This window comes from Gnatocerus cornutus, chromosome 9 (assembly GCF_029298725.1).
Source record: "Gnatocerus cornutus isolate USDA-ARS CGAHR chromosome 9, icGnaCorn1.1, whole genome shotgun sequence".
In the NCBI taxonomy this organism is placed as follows: Eukaryota; Metazoa; Arthropoda; class Insecta; order Coleoptera; family Tenebrionidae; genus Gnatocerus; species Gnatocerus cornutus.
Genome location: NC_142241.1, coordinates 8,002,656 through 8,024,786, shown reverse-complemented (window position 1 = coordinate 8,024,786; position 22,131 = coordinate 8,002,656). Strand labels below are relative to the sequence as shown.

General features: G+C 38.5%; 3 protein-coding genes across 6 annotated transcripts; all 3 read left to right on the top strand.

Moving 5' to 3' along the window:
* Positions 1–19: 19 nt before the first annotated feature.
* Positions 20–13,353, top strand: Frl (formin-like protein). Its single transcript, XM_088044594.1, has 13 exons — positions 20–427; positions 5,916–5,999; positions 9,121–9,207; positions 9,576–9,655; positions 9,701–10,025; positions 10,085–10,333; positions 10,380–10,640; positions 10,686–10,938; positions 10,983–11,725; positions 11,781–12,060; positions 12,118–12,392; positions 12,448–12,564; positions 12,821–13,353. The coding sequence occupies exons 1-13, from the start codon at positions 251–253 to the stop codon at positions 13,031–13,033; spliced, it is 3,144 nt and encodes a 1,047-aa protein (XP_087900720.1). The 5' UTR covers positions 20–250; the 3' UTR covers positions 13,034–13,353.
* A 670-nt stretch (positions 13,354–14,023) lies between these two features.
* Cdk12 (Cyclin-dependent kinase 12) lies at positions 14,024–20,481 on the top strand. 4 transcript variants are annotated; one of them, XM_088045264.1, is made up of 10 exons: positions 14,024–14,355; positions 14,706–15,092; positions 15,837–16,809; positions 16,856–17,490; positions 17,543–18,164; positions 18,216–18,420; positions 18,467–18,735; positions 18,902–19,069; positions 19,804–20,098; positions 20,145–20,481. In XM_088045264.1, exons 2-10 carry the CDS (start codon positions 14,774–14,776, stop codon positions 20,361–20,363), a joined length of 3,705 nt encoding a protein of 1,234 aa, XP_087901390.1. In that variant the 5' UTR covers positions 14,024–14,355; positions 14,706–14,773; the 3' UTR covers positions 20,364–20,481. The 4 variants fall into 4 exon arrangements, with proteins under 4 accessions (XP_087901390.1, XP_087901387.1, XP_087901391.1 ...); XM_088045261.1 differs by having other exon boundaries at positions 17,534–18,164; positions 20,145–20,480; XM_088045263.1 differs by lacking the exon at positions 14,024–14,355 and having other exon boundaries at positions 14,362–15,092; positions 17,534–18,164; positions 20,145–20,480.
* A 298-nt stretch (positions 20,482–20,779) lies between these two features.
* Positions 20,780–22,118, top strand: Tfb4 (transcription factor B4). Its single transcript, XM_088045241.1, has 6 exons — positions 20,780–21,109; positions 21,157–21,379; positions 21,466–21,681; positions 21,728–21,863; positions 21,912–21,948; positions 22,003–22,118. The coding sequence occupies exons 1-6, from the start codon at positions 20,883–20,885 to the stop codon at positions 22,064–22,066; spliced, it is 903 nt and encodes a 300-aa protein (XP_087901367.1). The 5' UTR covers positions 20,780–20,882; the 3' UTR covers positions 22,067–22,118.
* Positions 22,119–22,131: the final 13 nt, after the last annotated feature.

The window sequence follows — 22,131 nt, the reverse complement described above, 5'->3', positions numbered from 1 at the left end:
TGTCTCAGAGATGGCGTTACCATCTCGAAAGGTAAAAAAGCCACGGACCATGCGCACCAACATAGCAAAAGTTATGGAAATAAAACTTTGTTTAGTTTTGCGAGTTTATTGTGTCGTGAATGTTGTGCGTGTTTCCATAAAACCTGTTGCGTTCAAGTGAATCTCAAATTAAGCGTGATGCGTAACCGGTGCAATTGTAAAAAACGTGTTTTTTGTGCACTAGTGTGATTGTTTTTTTGCCTGAACCATCATGGGTTTGGGGCTATCAAAAGAGGCTCCATGCCAGGAGCCCGAAAGACCGGAAAGCGTAATTTCGGGGAAATTACACGGACGACAAGCGAGCATCCGACAAAGTATCATTCGAGCCAAATCAAAGCAACCCATGCCTGATCCCCATGAGTTGGAAAGGAGATTCACAAAAGTTTTGGTACGTAAAAATTTGAGTAGATGACGAATAACCTTCGAATGTGACACGTTCGTTATTATCACTGTTTATAACATTAAATAAGTAGCCATGAGCATGTGTGGGGTACTTTTTTTCTCCAATAAACTATTCAGGAATGTTGTCTGTACACATCATTCCGATAAGAATGGATGGTTGTGGGGAGACCTTTTTCTTGTTTTGTGATGGGCGAGAACCATGACCTGTAGCACCAGTTGGTGGTTTCATAACCAGAAGGGTTGGACCGAAGAAAAATGCTAAACTTTTACACATCTGGCGATTAAACTGGGAATTTAATTATCTCGTATTTATTTTATGTTTTGCTACAAATTTATGAGCGTGGAACTAACTGTTACTTGAAGTTTTTATTTGTAGCAAATGCCGTGGAATCGAAAAGTTTTCACATCAAAGTGGGACGTGGAAAAATTTGCATGGCTGCTGTCAAAAGTTAATGGCAAAACGCGCCCATAAATCAATCAAAAAATATCTTTGAAGTGAGCAATTTATAGGAGGCAGTGCAATGTTTTACATGTTGGCAGCTCTGTTTCAACTGTCATGAAAAAAGAGCGGGAAAATTTGCAAACATACCGTAATGTACCGCATTATAGGTGTTATTATTATTAAACATGTAAATAGTGTAAACATAAGAAATAAAACACATTTAGATTCTTAAAAAATTAGATTTTCTGTAAGTGTTGTGAATATGCAAATCAGAATTTAGCCTTTAATGTTTACAATGAAAATAAATTAGTAGTACCAAAAATCGCAATGTCCCTCCATCCAGTCCGCGAATAGTACCACAGATGAGGTCAGCACTCAAACTTTCGATTTTAACATTTCTGCGGTGATTCATTCGAAAGCAGCCTGTTTTTTATTATGACTATTAACATCGATTGATATAACTTAGGTACAACTGTTCTGTGACTCAATAGAGCTCATCTGTTACATTAATTGTATTGGCACCACACACAAATGGGTCAATTAGTTGATTTCGAACATCCATCGCTGTAATGTTATCATCGATATCATTTCTTTTGTTACAACACGAATTTATCCAATCATCGAAGCGTTAAAAACTAGTTCATTGTCTATTTTGGTTTTTAGTTCTGTTTTTTCCGGATGGTTCAAGTTTCACTGGAAGATTCAATTGTTCCCGTTCACAGTTCGGTGAAAAAGTGACCACCAACCTTGTCGGACATTTAATTGGAAATGATCGACTGACTTTTTGCGATTGTTTGATAACGTAACCTCATTCTGATAGCAGGGCTACCAACACACTTCGTTTTTTAGAGCCATGTGGTAGTACTCTTCGTAATAGGCGTTCCCATCTTTGTAAAACCAGTTAGTTGGTAATTATGCAAAGTTATTTCGATCGTAAAGTACTAAGAACATGGTTTTTTACGAGGAAGCTACACAAATAACTACCGAATGATCGCATTAGAATAGAGTGGTAAAATCACGACTGCCAACATAGAGACAAATAATAAATAAAATAGACACCATTACATTACGGTACTTCTATTATTTATTAGTCACAGCTAATCTCTGATTAATTGTTTTTCTGTTAGATCGCGGAAAACTTACGAGGACAACGCGCAATATTTTTTGGAAAAACTGACTCACTTTGATTTTATTAGATCGCCGACAAAGGATAACAACATTCAATCAATACGGTACGATCTATACCGACCGCGTCCATAAATTATTGATAAGCTATTAAACCGTCCCCGTAACCTCCCTTTGTTACGGTTCACGTCGGTCAAATCTGTGAAAAATTAATTGGGAAATGGAGAGGATGTCGTTTTATTGATTTGACTGGACTAATTGTACGTTTCAACTTTGATAAAGATGTAGATTATGCAAAAAGTAGTACCCATATGAATGATCCACCCGGAGGTCTGATGGGAGATTGCAGCGTCTGAGCTGAATCATTGAACTCCATCACTGAATGTATAATTTTGTCTTGGAGCTATAGATGAAACAAAGTTAAAACTTTAGTACATAATACAAAAAACAGAACGGAAAGACGTGTTTTGATGATTATATTAAGATAAATTAGTGGTTCCTTATGCGTTTGCAGAAATAATGAAAAGAAAGTACTGGTACAGTAGAGTTTATCTTGCTACATTACTTTCATCTTCGTGCGTTATCTCTAAACAGATTTCAAATTTCATGGTCCCACTGGTTTCTATCAACAAATGCATTCTTTTTGACCATTTTCTCCAGGAAAAGAAACTTTAAATAATATACATGATGCCATTCTTTCATGCATTCTTCGAAATCTGGAAATTTTGACCAATCTTTTTGTAGTTGCTTCCAAGGATTAATTTATATTTGCAGTCACAAGTAAAAAACTGCATGAGAACGCCGTTTTTTACCATTTCAAGCCCAATTTAAATTTTACGCACCATTTAAGAGTCACTCTATATATCATATTATCCAACAATCCTCGAGAACATTAAATATTCATGAGCCCACGCTTATACATTGTAGGTAGAACTCGGTGATACAACTCTCCATAATCCAGTTATGGAAAAAAATGTGATTGAATGCGCTAAAGTACCATTTACACCTGTTCCATTCCGTCTGTCGTTTCTAGACATTCCAAAATTAACTTTTCTATCAATCTGCAATCCGATTGGTGTTCCAGAAACAACGGAGCATCTGCGTGCAGGAAGGCCATCAAACTGACGTGTCGGGGGTGGGCGGCAATATAAACGGCGAGACAGGGTGGGGCTATGATAGGTTTTTTTGTTTTTCCGGGGAATTGGTCGCGGTTATTTAACGAGAAGGGAAATGATGAAAAGTAAATAGAGTTGGAACGTTCTCTGAATTGAAAATTATTGGATTAGTGAATAGTTAAATCTAAACTAGCGCTCACTTCGCTCGCTCTGACAGAATTAGTTGTGAGGGCACGCCTGTGTCTGCAACGGGGTGCAACCCCGACAGATTTAATTAGCTTATTGTTGATGAATTTTAGACAGCGGAAGTGAAAGAAGGGATGAATGTCTACAGTTTCTTACCCACAGCTACCACAAGTAGAATTCAATTTTAATTAGCTTACACCAAGATAAAATACTCTTCTCCAACCCTATTCTCGTATCACCCCTTTACGAGCCTACACCGAAATTCAATTTCCGAAAATAATCATCTTCTATTTATAAGCAGGATATTATGTGTTTATTTTGGGTAGCACATTGGAAGCCTTCCTCAATGTATCTCGTCACGAGTCATGTCAGCGACTGAACGTTTTCACAGAGGGTAAACTGCAGACAAATAAAACACACCCCTTTGGTAAATTTTGTGTCGTTCGATAGTGTTATTGCAGGATGAACGAGTATTTAAAACTTGTTAATGCGTAAATAATCTCAGTCAGCTGCTATAAGCAGGTGTAATTGAATGAAGAAATGTAAATCCGAGAGCTATCGGAGCGCGGCGCAAACAGATGCTTAAATAAATAAATTCTGGCGTAATTATAAGATTAAGGGATGTCACTGGGCAAACACGTCCGAATAAAGTAAATAGAATGTTTTGTAAACAGAAGGTGGGTGAAAGACCCTTTTTTGTACCGCAACGCAACTTGTCTTTACTTATTTAATTTATGCAAAATCTCATTTCTTAATTTGAAGAATTGTAGAAACTTGGAAATCCCGAATTCGAAAATTCATTTTTTTCAGTTATATCTATTTGGGTGATTTTTTCATATCTACGGAAGTACGACAGATAGAAAGATGCGGTTTTCGCCATCATTTTTTCACACTTTTCTTGCCAAGAAACCGCTCTTATGTCTTTGGTTTTTCCTGTTACAACATTTAAATTTAGAATTCACGGTTTTCCGCAGAAATGTTTTTAAACCTGGATCTCGCGAGGTGCCTTCATTACGGACTGCAGACGTAGGTACATCGTTTTCGCGTTTTTGTTCAACGTGATTCATCTTATGTGATTTTTTTCGGGGGGACTTTCACGGTTTTGGTTTTGTAACGGATATAATGGCGACTGTTACAGGAAATGAGTTTGATAGGCTCGTGAAGTGGTGACTGAAATGCCACCATTAAACCTCTTGAATTCAAAATAGTAGCCACGACGTAATAATTTTTATCGTTTTCAATGCAGTAGACCTTGGTGATAAGGAAAATTCAGGAACGGACAGATAAAACGGAAACACAAATATTTATTTACATGTCAATATAAGCAGTTTTTTCCAACAGGTAGATAATGCTAATTTTGCATGTATTATCATAATGTGTCATGCAGGTTACATCGCTATAAATAAAAATCAATATTGTTATATACGAATGAATGTTGTGGGATTTAGTTTGATTAATGCTACAGGAATTGTGAAGGGTTTTAGACATGGAACAAACAGTTTATGGATGGGATCTGCAGTAAAACATAACGATGTAGTTTTTGTGGAGTGTGGATCGTCGGAACGTTTTATAGTTTAGCTAGAAATTCTACAATGAGAGTCGGAAATCAATGATTGACACTGGAAGCAATGAAACGAATACACAATGCAAAAAATTTTAACAAAACATGAATGACGCTATAAAGAAAGTAGAAATAACTTGAAGGAAAATTTAGAATTGTAAATGAATAAAAAGATGAATAGTTAACTGAGGCTCGTGTGAAAAAAGCTATTAAACAAAAAGGCACCCACTTACCAATCATAAATATTTAATACCTAAAAAGTGTGTGAGATAACTGTCGAAAACAAACGACCTTGTTGTTTATCTTATTAATCCGTAAATGAGCAATTAGAATAATCGCATTGTTTTTATTTACACCTCATTTCCATTTTGTTGTCTAAGTGTTCCATTCCCACGATAAACTGCCGCTAATTGTAAGGTCATGGGTGCTCATGTGGTGTGAAGGAGTGTCAAAAAGTCTGCCCCAGTAAAAAGGGCATCTTATAAAGAATTGTCGGTAGGAATTCTACATTAACTCTAATGGAAACACATTATAGAACTATGATGATCCTGTTAAGGTTTTTCTGCAGTAGACCGATACAAAAACGACCGGTTTCAGTCTTCATGGAAGAATAATTAATAATCCAATCCAACTCGATCTCGCTCATCAACTTTGTTTGTGAAAACGCTTAAAACAGTAGCTATACTATTCCAACTACTTTTTCTCTACTTTACCATTATCTTAACATAAATTGATTTGAACTTTCTGGTTTAACCTGAAACCATCATTACGCTTATAGGAGCCGTCACAGTTCCATGTCAAGGCTTCAATGTATCTAATAACGCAATCACAATAACAGAAATTCAGAGCAAAATACTCTCTTTGTTATTGAAATGATCATACTTAACACAAAGTGCTGCATGCGAAAACGGTGCTTTGAATGTGCAACGTTTTGCGTGTGTAATTTATGAAAATATATTCTAAATGTGCTGCCGGCTCGGTAATAATAGCACCAAAGCGGACACAATAACGTTACTCTGACTCTTAACAAAAATTTATTTTGCAGGCTTCCATGGACTTGCCCCCTGATAAAGCGAAGCTGCTCAAGAATTACGACTCGGAAAAGAAATGGGACATCATCTGTGATCAGGTAAGCGTTGAAGAAAGTGAAAAAGTTATGCAAGTGGTCGCGACAACGGACCGCTTTCTTCATATTGTTATCAGTGGCATCAATGGGTTTATTATCCACATCCACATAATCAGCGCTGATTACACTTAATCGTTCAATCACATGATCTTCCTTTCAATGGGGCGTGCGGGCGGTCGCTATGGAGGGGATCCACTGTATTAGTTTCACTGATTTTAGAAGAAAAATATAAATTTAAGCGAATTGAAAGGTAATATTGTGGGAATATTGGATTACACGCGTACTAGACCGTGAAATCCAAATTATTACTTGAAACATCGTTTTTCTTCCTGTATATCGCATTACGTATCCAAAAGATAACATATTAGATAGAATTCTGAAGTCTGAGAGGTCAAGAAAAAATTGCACGAGTTGAAAAAAATTGAAATCCTTTAAGAAAGTCTGAAGAAAGAGTTTTCTTTTCAAATGGCCGAACTTCCTGCATATCGCATTACTTCCATTGCAGCTGAGAGTAAATTTGTGGAGGTTCTCCAGTACGCCCGTCTGCATACCAAAAAGCTCTATGACTAATATCTTGAATAGGTAGTAAGCAATAGACTCCATTTGCTCCATTCATATGGATATAAAGGAACATAAAACCCGCCGGTAATGAGTAATTGCGACAGTGGTGACAACGTTTTTTATAACCATTTATTTTATATGCTTGGCTACAGTTGTGGGCCACTGTCCTCTGAATAAACCTCTAATAAAAAGTAGAAGTCGCGACGCATATGGTAAACATTTGTGTTTGTTTGGTCTGAATAAGATAAGGGATCGACTATAACTACACTTCTGTAATTATTTAAGTAATTTGCTTTATTTTCTTATTCTATTGATTTCCTCCAAGCTGTGGTGTGCGGCGACGAACATCCGGTCATGGAGATAAGATTATCATCTGCATTTTTATTATTCATTGAAGAAATGATTCAGGAGAATTATACTGAATCTTTTGTTGGTTGATAAAAAGCGCATTCTTGTCTGGGAAGTGGTTTACGGTATAGTGAAAATCAAGGAAATGGATGTCAAAAATTAATGAAACTAGTGAAAGTTCATGTGAAGCAAGGATTTTTTGAATTGCTACTTTTTAACTATTTGTTCGTGTTATTACCTAATCGTTCTAATGAAGCATCAAATGTCTTTACATTGATAAAGTTAATAGCGTGACCCCTTCGATGACCTTAAAATTTTACAATGCCATTCATGAGACGAGCTACAAAACATCATTTATATTCTTTAAATTTTTTAAAATGTCCGATGTTTCGAATCCTGCAAATGCACATAAAAACGCATGCGAAAGTGAACTTTTCGATTTCTTTGAATTTATTTTAAAATTAATAAAACCAAAACGATGATAGATCGATTTAATTCGTTCTGGTTCTGAACACCTCGTATACAAATCGCCTCAGGTTAGCCTAACAAAAACCTTTAAATACTTCCGTCGTTTTGTACTTTTAATTGCCAATATAACCTGACACAACTAAATTAGCACTGTGAAGCTCACTATCTGTATACAATCTTGGATCGGCTCTCAGTCTCGTGAATAATAAAAGCATAAATGAATGTGTTAATGTGCAAGCGCAACTTAACTTTTTTCTTTCTAAGCAGATAATTTTATTGGTAAATGCTGCAGACGGCAAAAGAAACATTTTTGGCACTTTTAGATTGTTATCACAATCACAATGTAAAAATTGCTGTCTTCAGCAAACGGTCACAAGAAACGGGTTTTGAGATGCAAATTAGGGAGAAAAGGGAATCAATACAACAAACCTAAATCTAATGTTGAGGCGACTCCAGGGACAAAATTGAGCAGAGGTTTTCCGATTTGTTTGGTGCTTTATCCTTTGATTCGTTGATTGTTCAGATTCTCTCCACATTTTTTTACTATGATAGTTTTCTTAATTTTTTTTATTCTTTGAGCGCCTTTTGCAACGGTTACAAAAAACATGTTTTGAGATGCAAAAAGGGGGAAAACGAGAATAAATTTGTAAACAACAATAAAACCTAATTTAATGTAGTAAGCAGAAAATTAAACGGAAAAGTACCCATTGTTTCCCAAATAAAAAACAAAACGAAAATATGTGCATGTAAAGTATCGCAATTTTCCGATAAATAATAAACCGATTTACATTATTTATAGGAATTTGACTCACCAACCACTAAATTAAATCAGATAAACCTTTATCTGGGTTCATAACCATACAACTGGTGTTTGTAACAACACGGAAATTTTATTTTTCCTTCTATTTCGAAGCATTGTTTTTTCAGATAACGATTTCTATGCCAATATTTTTCAAGATGAGTCGTAGACAAATAAATCGATAAGAAAGTAAGGAGAAAAGTTGTCATTTTCAGTATTTACAAAATTGCAATGAACACTTCTCTCGTGCTCTAAGTGGGCCACAATTATTAAAGTTCACAACCCACATGACACCACGTATAATTAAACATGACGGTTTTGATAGCCTCTTACTATTATTAGTCATTCAAATTATGATTACGCAACGCAATAAAAACGTTATAAATAAAAAAGGGCTCACACTAATTGAAACAGGATTTACCTAACTTGGAATTTGACCCTTTTTATCTGAGCGCAGGATATTTGCAGCATGCGTTAGAATTGATTAAAATAATTATCAAGCATTGTCAAAGTTATTAATATCGTCACGCTCGTCACAAGTTGTTTTTACAATCCCGTGTATACAGAATTTAGCCGCGAACTTCCGTTTCCGCCCCGTTCGACCTAGTCAGCTCATTATGAAACTTTAATCGAATTTTTCGTGCAATTCCTGCACGTCCTTTTCAACTCAAGGTCTCTTCGTATAAATTGTAAAAATTCAAGCCTCCAAAGACTGCATTCGTGCGTGCACAACTTTTTTTAAGGTGGAGTTGACCGACAGTCCTTTCCCAGCTAATTAAATTAAAGGAGTAGGCACGAATTCTTATTTTAATTACGCGAGGTCAAAGTGCGCGACTTTGCTTTAGAAAATTCCGAACTCATTATCTCGTCTTAGTCATTAGGATGAGGTCAGCTTTGACCTTCTCTGTTTTCTTTCAATTCTGTAATAACTGGAAATTGTCTTTTTAGGAAATGGTCCATGCGAAGGATCCACCATCGTTTTACTTGAATAAATTACGCACGTATTTGGATCCCAAAGCGTCTAGGAGCCATAGGGTAAGTTTTGTGGTTGCAACCCCTATCACAGGTCGTTAAACTCATTCAGTACAATTAAATTAACTGTGAAAGGGTTGGTTAATACAATACAAATAATACTGCAGCGGCTACAATTAAGTTGTTTACTGAACGGCTATGATTAAATGTGTCATAAACTGAATTTATTAAGGTTAAACGTATGCAAATCGTGATTGTGATTACTGAAGAGCGGAAAATATGAGCGTGTTAGAATTAGAAAATGTGCAATCAGTTTTAGAAAAATCGGAATCGGCTTAGATTTTCGATGCTTTCTTCATATCCTTTGGTTTCCGCTCTTTGGTGACTTTTTGAACTCACACGACAATCTTAGATTTTTCATCCTTCCATAGAAACGAAAAATGTTGGGCGAATCGACCTCCACTCAGGTTCTTCGTGACTTGGAAATCTCCTTACGAACCAACCACATCGAGTAAGTCCCCGTCTATTTTTACCACCTCTACAGCTTCTCTTTTAGATGGGTCAGAGAATTTCTAAACGAAGAAAACAACGGTTTGGACGTGCTAATCGATTACTTGAGCTTCAGATTAGGAATGATGAGACACGAGCAGAGGATAGCTGAGTCAAGAACGCCATCAGAAGAACGGCTAAATCCAAATCCGACAATTAATCCCGTTAACACTTTAGATAAGCAAAATGGTTACATTAGATCCCCTTTGGAAATTCCAGACAGTCCTAGTATAAAAAGGCGGTCGAAACACGTCGCCAAATTAAATATGGGCGAGTCGAAAGACGATATTCACGTTTGCATCATGTGCATGAGGGCCATTATGAACAACAAAGTGAGTTCTGCTGCGCCAACACACAAAGTGCTGAGGTGTCTTTTACAAAATTGTTGTAGTATGGATTTAACATGGTAATTCAGCATAGAGAAGCTATAAATTGTATTTCTTTGAGTTTGATCCACAAAAGTCTGCGGACGAAAGCTCTGGTCTTGGAGTTGTTGGCGGCGATCTGTTTAGTCAAAGGAGGGCACGAGATTATCCTATCCGCGTTTGATAACTTCAAAGAAGTGTGTCATGAAGTGCACAGGTTTCAAACGCTGATGGACTATTTCTTTAACTACGAAGTCTTCCACCTGGAGTTCATGGTAAGTCTCTGGATTTCACCACACGAGTCTCAAGAGATTCTTCCAGGTCGCCTGCATGCAGTTCGTCAACATCATCGTTCATTCCGTCGAAGACATGAATTTCCGCGTCCATCTCCAATACGAATTCACCGCCTTAAATCTAGATAACTATTTAGAAAAGCTGAGATTCACAGAAAGCGACCAGTTACAAGTCCAGATCTCTGCTTATCTGGACAATGTTTTCGACGTGGCAGCCCTCATGGAAGACAGCGAAACAAAAACAGCAGCATTGGAAAAAGTAGCAGAATTAGAAGACGAACTTGCACAAGTAATTCCGCAATTTTCCGTTACCCGAACTAATTGGTAATTTCAGATGCACGAACGATTCCAAGATATTGAACATCAAGCTCTTGAAAAAATCGCGTTCCTAGAAACCGAGCTCGTACAAATCCGACAAGAACGAGACGAATTGTTCGAGTTTAAGCGACACGCTGACGAAGAAGTTAACACTTTACGACGCGTGGTCCAACACCACGAACAAGAGTCGAAGAATCGCCAGTCGATGTTCGAATCGAAACTCGCGGAATTGGAGAACGTCAGCAAGAGCCTACCAAAAGAAGCTTCAAGTAAGAGTTTGCTTTCGTTGACTTGTTCTGATGTTTGGTTACAGCTGAGGCTTTGACGTCTCCGAGCCCTCCTAATACGCCTGTGATACCACCCCCGGCGCCTGTAGCGCCGCCTCCACCTCCGTGTCCGCCACCTCCTCCGTCCAAAGTGCCTTCTGCTCCGGTTCCGCCGCCACCTGCAGGGTTCATGCAAGCCCCCGACGGCGCTATGACTATCAAACGCAAAGTACAAACAAAATACAAATTACCGACAATCAATTGGATCGCACTAAAACCGAACCAAGTTCGCGGAACGATTTTCAACGAATTAGATGACGATAAATTGCATTGTCACATCGATTTTAACGATTTCGAAGAACGATTTAAGATAGGGAATGCGGGCTTGGTGGCCAATGGGAATAGCGAAATCGACGGGCTATCGACGTTCCCGAGTAAAAGGTTCAAGAAACCGGAGAATATCACCCTTCTGGAACACACCCGGTTGAGAAACATCGCGATTTCACGAAGAAAACTCGAGATGTCGCCCGAAAAAGTCATCAACGCTATTAACATGTTGGATCTCAAGCAATTGTCGTTGGAAAACGTAGAATTACTGCAGAGGATGGTACCAACAGAGCAAGAAACCAAAGCGTACAGAGAGTACGTTAGTGAGAAAAAGAACATCAATCTGTTATCAGAAGAAGATAAATTCTTGCTGCAACTGACCAAAGTTGAGAGGATATCTGTCAAACTGTCGATAATGAGCTACATTGGGAACTTCTACGATAATTTACATCACATAGCACCGGTAAGTGGACGCGACGCTGTTACTATTTTAACTAAAGTCATCCTTCCAATTATAGCAAACCCACGCTATAATTTCTGGCTCAAATTCTGTGAAGAATTCGAAGAAGTTTAGATCAGTGTTGGAGGTCATTTTGGCTTTTGGGAACTATTTGAACAGCAGTAAGCGTGGACCTGCGTATGGCTTTAAATTGCAATCTCTCGATACTCTTCTTGATACTAAATCGACGGACAAGAGGACGTGTCTTCTTCATTACATCGTCGCGACAATCAGGCAGAAATTCCCGGATTTGTTGAGCCTCGATTCGGAGCTGCATTACATAGAGAAAGCCGCAGTTGGTAAGTTTCAGTGCAAATTGTTTTAAGGCTCTTAAATTAGCACGTTTTTCTTTGCAGTTTCTCTGGAAAACATCACCACTGATGTTCACGAATTAGAGAAAGGTATGGAAGCGGTCCGAAAAGAAGCCGAAATCCGCGGAAAAGGTCCCCACAGCATAGTCGTGCGCGACTTCCTCGCCAACGCCGAAGAGAAGTTAAGGAGATTAAGGAACGACGCAAAGGCGGCTCAAGAAGCCTTCAGAGAGTGTGTTGAATATTTCGCAGAATCGCCGAGAACGATAGACGCGAATACCTTCTTCTCGCTGCTGGTCCGGTTCGTGAAGGCGTTCAAGGTAATTGTAATTTATGGCAGGTGTCATCTATAAATAATAACATGTCATAACGCAGCAAGCCGATCAAGAGAATGAGCAAAGGAGGAGGTTGGAAATCGCCGCCCAAAATGCCAACAATAAAACGAACGAAGATGTAGTTAAAAAGAATAAAATTAATCAGAAAAAACAGCAGGTAAGTGGGCTAAAGTGTAACGGGGTATCATTTCTCTCCTTCATCTTCACTTCCTGTTTCGTGGCATGCGATTTTTATCAATTGGCACTCATCTCCTCGTATTTTCAGCGACCGAAATTACCAAATTTTTTGGTTAAAATATTGGAAGAATAACTTAGAGTAAGTTTCTCTTTTAATCACGACTCATTGACCCCAAGCACGTCTTCACACTTTTCCACATTTTTTTCTTTTTGTAAGACACTTTCTATCCCTGTAGGATGATGTGATAAACGAATTGAAGCATAGAACGAGATTGGTACAAGAGAAGAAACTTCTCCAACAAGATGAAGTGTACAATGGTGCTTTAGAAGATATTTTATTAGGACTTAAAAGTGAGCCTTATCGCCGCGCGGACGCTGTTCGAAGAAGTCAGCGGCGGAGAATTGATAGCAATAGATTATCGAAAACAATGGAAGAGCTCGAAGTGTAATTATTACTTGATGAAAATACGAATAAATAGTTATTTCTATTTTTGTACATATAACTGTGCTCTCTCAATTTTGTATGATATTAAAATTGAATGTGATTCATGATGTATTTAAATATTTTGTATATTTTGGCAATTTTATAAGAGTACTATTAAAGTTTAGGGCTATTTTTATAAGGATGTACACTATACTTGTAAACAATCACTAAGGCACATTCCTTTGTTAATAGTTAAGTGTGTTTTATTGATGTGTGACTAAGATATTTTATGTACAATAGCTTTCATTTTAAAAAATGAGCAATAAAGTTGATTTTCTACTATTATGTGATATTTAAAAAAGTAGGTTTTATTGTATCGTTTTTTGTACCAAATTCGCCTGTGAAGCGCCTGATTATGTTACTCAACGTGCGGTATACGTTAAATTGATTAAATAAAAACACTTCTTGCAAAATATTTTTCATCAGTTCACATCGTAAATTAAACAAGCCCAAGAGATGAAGAAACGAAAATGAAGAATTAGTCTATACTTTTCAAAAATTTAGAAATTTAAGGACACCGTTGGAAGCTGATAACGAAAATTTGCGAAAACTACAGAGAAACAATGATGAAGATTAAAACATTTCAAAACTTTATAATACAAATACCAAGAATTGAAAAATCGAAGTATTTGACGGTCATCCCAATCCAAGAACGAAGAATTCAAGGATTCAGAAGTTGAAAAATATCAAGGTCCTTTTATTTAAACCCAGTCAAAGATGGCGCCACATTTGATACTACGCCATCTATGAAGAAGTAGTTTACTGAAGACATTCTAGAAATGCTTGTTACCGACCGACTCACTTTCCATTTAAAAAAACCACGAAAGAAAGACTTTCCGACGTCTATTTGCAAGTTGAAATCAAAACAAATTAAATGGCACAACTAGAAATGACCAGAATTGCGTTATTTTGCGAAATATGTCCCATTTCCACGTAATTGATATATGATTGCCATTCTGTGTAGTGGGGGTAATGACGCATGTCAGAACCAGACTGCAAACTGCACTGAAAATGGCGTCCTGTTGTCAGGATCGGTCTCGATAAAATTTTAACTCTTAAAAAACTTTCATGACCTATGCTTCATCAAGTAAAATGAAATAATAAGAATCAATCTAAAGAATTAGTAGTATTAACCAAGTAAAATATTTTATCTAAAAACCAGCAGAACTCGTAGAAAAACCAAGATAAAAAAGGGCGTCGAGATGTCCCGAAAATATGTTTGGTTTTAGTGCTGTGAGAGTGTTTGTTCAATAGAACCGTCCGGACTCAACTCTTGACAGTTTTGGGGTGAGTTTTTACAGTTTTTATCTGCTTTTCGGCGGCTTCCTTGCCCGATTTACTGCTAGAATCACTTTTCGACCCACCCAAAAACACCACAGTTCGCCATCATTTCCAAGGTCACGTACGTCAATAGTTGAGTGTGATTTTCATTAATTTCCCGGTGGTTTTTTGTAAAATCTTTCGTTTTCCGCGAGTTTGGCGTGGAAATGTACCTGATAATGGGGTGAAACGGGTAATGGAGCACCGTTGGAACGATGACTCATGTATCCACGCATGCCAACATGTCACGAAAGCCAGTGTCAACATAACCAACAAAAGTCCCCCCATGAATTTTTGAGTATGTGGTATTTTTGCAGAGGATCACTGCCTAAAGGTACGACAGCACGGTATAATATGTGCTGCACAGCTTCTTTTGGTTCGTAAAATGGAAAAAAATCGGCATGGACGACATATTAAAGATAAGTCGAAAAAGTCGAAAAAACGCAAAAACAGAGAAGCAAACGGGTCTTCCACATCCGGAAATTTGCTAGCAACTTCCAAACCTTTGGTGGAATACTCGGATGTTAGTTCTGAAGACCTCTCAGGACCTGAAGCTGGTGAAATACAAAGTGGTGAAGAAAGCCTCAGCTTGAGTGATGACGGCGAAATAATGCACAGGAGCAGCCGTCATAGCAGATACTCGCGACTTGAAGAGGACTATTATCTCGCCCGGCAGAGTCAATTGGTCATTGGGCACTCTCCAGGTACACACTTTCTGTTACAATGCCTTAAACATTACTACCAGCCATTTGTACCTTAATATGTAACAAAACCGCGATTAATTGGTGTGCGTTTGCATGAATATTCAACATTCCACACATATCACTCTTCACATTGTTTTATTCGAGCGAGAAACATTTTTCATAAGTAAACACGACCTTAGAACTGTAAGTCACGATCATTTTCATATCAAAAGTTTTCCATTGTAGTTCATTCCGTCAAGGTGACTAATTTTTATTTTGCTTCTGCTGCACAGCGATTTGTAATACCGCAGGCACCTTGCTAGATAAAATTTTATGAACAATCTGTGTGGTATGGGCACAATCATCTCATCAAGGCAACCCATGAAAAACAAGTCAAAACCGGACGAATTTACGTTTCTCTGAATGATTTTTGACCATAGTTGCGACGTACGTTTTGTCATTGGTTGGCTTGATGAAAAATTCGGGCGAATACGCTGTTCCTCTATTCGTTCTGGAACTGTTGGAGTAAAGGGAATCGGATGCGTTATCACGTGATCTAAGTGAAATCAAACCTACAAACTTGCTACAGTCAACATTCCTGTCGTCTTTATTTTTATCATTTTGCCATAATTCATATTATAAACTTGTCTCCGCTTGGTTTTACATATCCGCAAGCATTTTTTCCCTCTTTCGCTGCCCATTGGTGCTTTTCCTCTCAGTTTGTCGTCCAATACGAAAAAATTGAGGCATCCAATGTTTTTATAGGTCGTAGACACCGGTTAGATCCGTCTATGATCCCCCGATCTCCCTCCCCCACGCTGATGGTATCACAACGTGAGCGAAAACCATCAGTGTCATCAAAATCGTCTCGTTCAAGCGAAGTCAGGCATAAAAGAAGAACTGAAGGTTCTCCAAGCGATTACAGACAAGTCGCTGTGTCTCCGACTTACACAGAGGATTATGATTCCCTAGATCGTAAGAAGCGGAAAAAGAAGGAAAAGAAACACAAAAAGGAAAAGAAAAATAAGAAAAAGAAGAAGCGATCTAAGCACCATTCGCGTAGTACCAGTTTAGACAGTTTGGACAGTGACTCGGGGGAAACTTCTCCGAAGACGAAGGAAGATAAAGAGGTGCTTTCCGATTGGGAGACTTCCTCGGTCAAGAATCCGGCGGCGATTATCGATAAGATCGATACTAGCGCTTGTTCGCCGGTGTCGAACGATAGTCACATAGCGTCTCCAGAGCCGGTGGAAGTCGAACGATCGCCTAGTCTAGCGACGACTCCGCCTTTGAAAAGTCACAAGGAGTATTTACCTCCGAGAGAATCGCCGCATACACCGCCTTTAGCACCAGCTAGGGTGAACAATTCCGTGGACGATTACGACAGGCATAAGATTTACAACTGCTCACCAATCGTAATCGATGATTATAACCAAAGTCATTCTTCGGTAAAATCGCCTTATAGGAATCCAAGTCCAGATTTAGATATGCACCACTCGCATAGTTCTACGTCATCCAAAAGAAGAAGAAATGAACGGAGTTCGAGTCACCATAGAAAGCATCGAAGGGAGAAAGACCATGTTCGGGACAAACGAAGATTGAGTAGAAGCAGGAGCCCGTTAAGTAGACGGAGGTCGCGGTCACCCAGTTGGAGCAGGAGACATCACAGTCCTTCACCTAATAGAAGTAAATTGAAGAGGTACAGATCGAGGAGTCCCAGAAGAGATCGCGATAGAAGGTAAGCCAACCCCTCGTAATCTATCTCAACTAACAACTTGTTCTAGGAGCCGCGAAAAGAATCGCAGTCCGAGTCCACACTCCATCAAATCTTCACAATTAAAGAATAAAATCACCGACACTAGTCTATTCGCCGAGTTGGTGAAAGACAGGCATAAACGCGAACTCGAATTGAAGAAACTGGAGAACATGTTAGAACACAAAGCTGAAAGCGAGACTGACAAAAAACCGGAAACTTCAACAGGACCATCGGCGACGATAACTATAGACGAAGTCGACGCAACGTTTGATAAAAAGATTATTCCGATTCCTATGGACATTGACGACATCCCAATACCATCGGATCAAAGACTCTTTGTGAAGTTGAACGAGATTGCCTTACCAGACGCGGCGCCGTTACCAAACGATGGCCCCGAACAACCACCAACACCTCCGCTTCCGAATAGTATGCCTCCAGCACTGGCGAATTCCCTTGATAAGACATTACCTCCACCTCCGCCGACTCCCAAAAAGGAGCTGGGGAAGAAGCAACGGATAACGAAGCTACCAATGCCCCCAGGAATGAACCAAAGCGAGCTAGAGAACATTGAGTCGCCTCCAAGTAGGTCACCTACACCTCCGATTGCCAAACCGAAAACACCGCCGCTGAAAAAAGGCATTATGAACCTACCAATGCCGCCAGGTGAGTTGTGCACACGACGGCGATGTGTTTACTTTGCTTTTAGTGATTCCAGGAACAGAAGAACTCAGTGGTGATGACGACGTTACCAACACTCCACCGCGTCTTTTCAACAACAAATTTGGCGAAAAGTCGAGAATCACGCCAAAGCCGCGTCTCAAACGGCCGAAGATTTTGAAACGAAGGGGCTCGCGGAACTTCCAAGCAGTCAGCGGAAAAGATTGGGGCGAAAGATGTGTGGACATGTTTGAAGTCATTGCTCAAATCGGAGAAGGAACTTACGGACAAGTCTATAAAGCCAAAGATGTAGACGCTGGCGAATTAGTGGCCTTGAAGAAAGTAAGATTGGAAAACGAAAAGGAGGGATTCCCCATAACGGCTGTCAGAGAGATAAAGATTTTGAGACAGCTGAATCATAAGAACATCGTCAATCTCAGAGAAATTGTTACTGATAAACAGGACGCGGTGGATTTTCGGAAGGACAAAGGCTCGTTTTATTTAGTTTTTGAGTACATGGATCACGATTTAATGGGTTTACTGGAGTCTGGAATGGTGGATTTTAACGAGATGAATAATGCATGTATCATGAAACAGTTGCTTGATGGTCTGAATTATTGTCATAAGAAAAATTTCTTGCATAGGGACATCAAGTGCAGTAATATTCTCATGAATAATAGGTGAGTTTTTCAGGCTATAGGAAGAAGAATTTACGATTTTTGATTATTCAGAGGCGAAGTCAAACTAGCCGACTTCGGTTTGGCTCGACTATACAACGCCGAAGACAGACAGAGGCCTTACACGAACAAAGTGATCACATTATGGTACCGACCACCCGAACTACTACTCGGCGAAGAAAGATACGGCCCGGCCATCGACGTTTGGAGCTGTGGATGCATTCTCGGTGAATTGTTCCTAAAGAAGCCGTTATTTCAGGTGAGAACTTACATTTTATTACACTGAAATTCACACTTCTTTGTAGGCGAATGCTGAAATGATGCAATTAGAAATGATCTCGAGGGTCTGCGGCACTCCAACACCCGCAGTGTGGCCATCAGTCATAAAGTTACCGCTGTTTCACACATTGAAACCGAAGAAACTTCACAGGAGGCGATTACGCGAGGACTTTATTTTTATGCCAACTTCCGCTTTGGATCTGCTGGATAAGATGTTGGACTTGGATCCGGAAAAACGGATATCGGCGGAGGACGCGCTGAAGTCGCCGTGGTTAAAAAACATCAATCCAGAGCAGTAAGTAGAGTACAATAGTGAGTTAGTTTCGTCGCAAAAATTTAAAACAAAGACTTAATAAATTGCACAATCAAGCAAGTACTCCCGTTTTTTTCATGTCCTTCTAAAAACACCTCATTAATACCATAAAGTCAATCTTATGCAATTGATGGTCGTACTTTTTTAGGATTTGCGCGCCCGAATTGCCGACATGGCAGGACTGTCACGAGTTGTGGAGTAAAAAACGAAAGCGCCAAATGCGGGAGCAGCAAGAATCTATGCAGAATTTGCCTCCAGGTAAACCACTGGTGATGGGTAGAGACAAAAAACCTGACGATGCTTCAGAAGTGGGAGGGTGAGTGGATGATTCTAAGTGGTACTGTGTTTAAAATCCTGAGTTGTTAGTCAATGCAGAAATAGAATGAAAGACTGTATTACGGACTTGCTAGCAACTCAGATTCAAATATTATGTGCATCTTGGACTGAAAATATACTAGATCAATTTCTATAATTTAGTCATCTTTTTGTTCTGAATGTTAATTATAAATTGTTTCCTGTAAGGCTTTTGTACGATATTTACATACATACATTTATCTATTATGTCCCTTCCTTGTTGTGTTGCCAAAAATCTGTCCCTTTCCTTCCCGTGTTAATTTATTTATGTGATACGTTATTTTAAAGGTCGATTCATCTATAGATGGTGCTACAATGTTTAAAATTCGATTTTTGGGCAATACACTCTCCGTTTTGAGTAAATTTTTTATGTTGTGTAGCTGATTTCCTGTATATTTAGTTATTTGATTGCCTTTTAAAGTGCCTTCGCCTATGGTATCAAGTAACGAAATGTAAATTTCGTAAAGAATGTACGAAATGAAATTAATTCCTGTACATATAAGTTAAGCTCTAATAGTTAGCAAACCAATTTGTTAATTACTATATTTGTACATATGTTTTATTTTTATTTCATTTAAAAATAAACGGGATTAATTTATTTTTTTGATTTTTATTTAGTTACCCTTAGCATGCCAGTAGAGCGCAACCCTGCATGCTCCTAACACAACAACCCCCCCATTACTTTTCTACTTCCAGTTCCTCCAAAGTGCTGAAAATGGAAGCATATGACGCCGCGGTCCTCTCCTACGCCTTAGCAACTGCGGCTACCAAAATAAAGCCTGGTTTACTAGGAATAGCCCCCATGCTGCCTCCCAGAATACCAGACAGCGAATCATTGACGCCCCCGGCCAGACAAGACAATACTCAAGAACCGGACGAAAACAGAAACTATTTGTATCAACTTCTTTGTAATGTTGAGCAACAAATCATAAATAAAACCGCAGTACAACTGCCGCAACTCATGGAAATCTGCTCGACTAAACAAGCCCAGGTTGAACGCCTTTAAAAATGACTCTTACTTACCCATTTTCTTACAGATTGATCAACAGACGATTGCACATCTTGAAAGTCTTCAAAACGAACTGAGACTAATATGTAAAGCAAACCCAGCATCAACTCATTTATTACAACTGAAAGTTGAAGAGGAAGAAACTCAAGGAGTGTCTTTAAATACTGAAGTTGTGTGCAAGAGTTTAACAGAATTGATGAAACATTTCGGACTAGTCTTAGGCGCAAATGTTTTGAAAAAAAATTAATCGACTCATTATGTATGTGAGCCTTATTTTGTATAAATTTTTATATTTTGCGGTGTCTGTTTTGTTGGTACAAATTTATTTTAAGTGAATATCCTGATCGTTGTGGCAAAGATATACATATTTTAGCAAACATTGTCAAATTGTACATTTATGACTAAGTAAAGACGAATATTAACTTGAGATTTTCACTGAACCACGTCGACACTAATTAAAGTGCGATTAGGTCATTAAAAAAAGGTCATAAAAAAGTTTACTCGACTCGCAGTTTATTGTTACGTCGCTTCGCAGATTCGAACTACAACGCACAAAAATAATAAATCCTTTTCCAACAGTTTTTGCAGGAAGCCAAAGTCTAGGAAAATTGAAAAAACGTGAAAAATTGTTTTAAAATTCACAAATTTGAAATTGAAAGTTACAGGTTACTCCTTTACCGGTATGCAGTCTAACAAGAAATGTCAAATTGTCACATAACCTTACTTTTTCAGTGTTTACTACTCCGGTGTTCTCTTACTCTTAACAATGAATAATTTAGAAATTCCTACAGAAACAACCCCCGAATTTACATCAACCAACGAAACAAGCTTGTTAGTGGTAATTGTGGACAGCAACCCCAGTCAGAAAATGCTCAGGGATAACCCCCATAATTTGACTCATTGCGTGGATTCAGTGATAGCTTTTACAAACTCTCATTTGATGCAAAAAGCTCAGAATAAACTAGCGGTAATGGCGTGCCATTCCAAGACAAGGTAAGAATTCTTGTATTATTTTTCAATGTTGATTTTTCAAACTGTAGTGAATTTATTTATCCTGGTCCTGCTAAACCTCTGGATGTAAGACAGATTGATGGCCAGTATGAAGTGTTTACAGCTGTAGAGAAAACGATGAAGCAAAATTTGGCGAATTTATTAGCTATTGAGAGGTCTACTGTTGTCACAGAATCATTGCTGGCTGGGGCTATTGCAATGGCGCTTTGTTATATTGCTAGAATACAAAGAATCAAGCCACCAGGTTGTAAAGTATGTTTCACATCCTATTTGTGGATTGTCTGACTTTCAGCCTATTACTTCTGAGATCTAAGATTAGATGTTTAATTTGATTCCAGTTAAACAGCCGCATCTTGGTAATCACAGGAAGTGGAGACTCAGCTTCCCAATACATGAACTACATGAACGTTTTTTTCACCGCCCAAAAGCAAGGCATTGTTATTGATGTATGTGCACTTGATCAACACTTGAGTCTTTTGCAACAAGGCTGTGATATCACCGGTGGGCTCTACTTGAAAGTTCCACAGTTACAGGGTCTATTACAATATCTCCTTGTATGTTTTTCTTATCATGGGCAATATGTTAAATCTTTTCTTTCAGTGGGTATTCTTACCTGAGCCTCCAATTAGACAAAAATTAGTTTTACCTCCTCCTGTGAAAGTCGATTATAGGGCAGCTTGTTTCTGCCATAGAGAACTTATCGATATCGGCTACGTTTGTTCAGTTTGTTTATCAAGTATGTAAAATGACCCTGAATGATCTTAAATAATTCTTTTCTTTGCAGTATTTTGTAAATTTAGCCCAATTTGCACGACTTGTCAGTAAGTACTTCTCAATAAATTAGTTTGATTACGATATTAACATTTTGCTTTTAGCACGGTCTTCAAAATCCCGGGACCACTCGCCATGAAGCCAAAGAAGAAGAAAATCAAGTTGTAATCTTGGAAGTGAACTCGTTTTTACTGCCAAATACACGAATATTTTGTTTAAATATGTATTTATAT

Bases quoted from the DNA above. Each gene is read 5' to 3' on its own strand.
- Tfb4 (XM_088045241.1), top strand. From the start codon at position 20,883: ATGAATAATTTAGAAATTCCTACAGAAACAACCCCCGAATTTACATCA. The intron at 21,110-21,156 runs GTAAGAATTCTT...TTCAAACTGTAG, and splicing joins GCGTGCCATTCCAAGACAAG to TGAATTTATTTATCCTGGTC. The intron at 21,380-21,465 runs GTATGTTTCACA...ATTTGATTCCAG, and splicing joins TCAAGCCACCAGGTTGTAAA to TTAAACAGCCGCATCTTGGT.
- Frl (XM_088044594.1), top strand. From the start codon at position 251: ATGGGTTTGGGGCTATCAAAAGAGGCTCCATGCCAGGAGCCCGAAAGA. The intron at 9,208-9,575 runs GTAAGTTTTGTG...ATCCTTCCATAG, and splicing joins AAGCGTCTAGGAGCCATAGG to AAACGAAAAATGTTGGGCGA. The intron at 11,726-11,780 runs GTAAGTGGACGC...TTCCAATTATAG, and splicing joins ATTTACATCACATAGCACCG to CAAACCCACGCTATAATTTC.
- Cdk12 (XM_088045261.1), top strand. From the start codon at position 14,774: ATGGAAAAAAATCGGCATGGACGACATATTAAAGATAAGTCGAAAAAG. The intron at 18,165-18,215 runs GTGAGTTTTTCA...TTGATTATTCAG, and splicing joins AATATTCTCATGAATAATAG to AGGCGAAGTCAAACTAGCCG. The intron at 20,099-20,144 runs GTTGAACGCCTT...ATTTTCTTACAG, and splicing joins GCTCGACTAAACAAGCCCAG to ATTGATCAACAGACGATTGC.